The sequence below is a fragment of the Cariama cristata genome, unplaced genomic scaffold (assembly GCF_000690535.1).
Source record: "Cariama cristata isolate BGI_N322 unplaced genomic scaffold, ASM69053v1 scaffold26672, whole genome shotgun sequence".
In the NCBI taxonomy this organism is placed as follows: domain Eukaryota; kingdom Metazoa; phylum Chordata; class Aves; order Cariamiformes; family Cariamidae; genus Cariama; species Cariama cristata.
The window spans coordinates 3,829-4,551 of record NW_009603623.1 but is presented as its reverse complement, the minus strand read 5'-3'; the positions used below and the strand labels follow the sequence as shown (position 1 = coordinate 4,551).

At 64.3% G+C, this 723-nt stretch overlaps 1 protein-coding gene across 1 annotated transcript in view; it reads right to left on the bottom strand.

Annotated features, from left to right (window-relative positions):
• Positions 1-261: 261 nt before the first annotated feature.
• Positions 262-723, bottom strand: part of LOC104157800 (proprotein convertase subtilisin/kexin type 4-like) — a gene marked incomplete at both ends in the record, with an annotated part of 4,214 nt that continues 3,752 nt past the window's right edge. The window contains 2 exons of the mRNA XM_009695278.1: positions 262-372; positions 453-717. Coding sequence (XP_009693580.1) covers positions 262-372; positions 453-717 — 376 coding nt within the window. The remainder of the gene's footprint in view (positions 373-452; positions 718-723) is intronic.

Here is a 723-nt window from a genome sequence, read left to right as displayed (position 1 = left end):
GAGCCACGCGGGGAGGGAAGCCATCACCCCTGTCTCTGCCGATGCCCAGAGCTGGACACGGGGTGGGATCAGCCCAGGCGCCGCTGGGAAGGGAAGTCACCCTTCGGAGAGGGCGGTCCAGAAAGGCAACAACCAGTTTATTTTGGAAGCCAAGCGAGGGCGGCTCTGTCCCAGGCTGGGATCCAGCCGCCTGTGTCCGTGGAGCCCAGGCTGGTGTCACGCTGTCCATCTAGCCCGGGGACAGCAGGGTCTCCTTTTCACGATGCAGAAGGCCACACGGTATGTGACACAGAGGATGGCTGAGAGGATCAGGCTGCTGCAGATGAGGACGGGGAGAAAGTCACTCTGCCGCTGCTCCTGGGTGGGGGAGCCCTGCGGAGGGGAGCAGGAGTGGGAGCGCTCATGGAAGGTGTGGGTGGAGGGACAAGACGTGCAGTTGTTGGCCGAAGCGCCCTGGCAACGATGCAGAAGGCCACACGGTATGTGACACAGAGGATGGCTGAGAGGATCAGGCTGCTGCAGATGAGGACGGGGAGAAAGTCACTCTGCCGCTGCTCCTGGGTGGGGGAGCCCTGCGGAGGGGAGCAGGAGTGGGAGCGCTCATGGAAGGTGTGGGTGGAGGGACAAGACGTGCAGTTGTTGGCCGAAGCGCCCTGGCACGTGTAGCAGGAGGGGTGGCAGCTGGCCCAGACGTGGGTCGCGTTGGTGGCGGGGGATCTACGG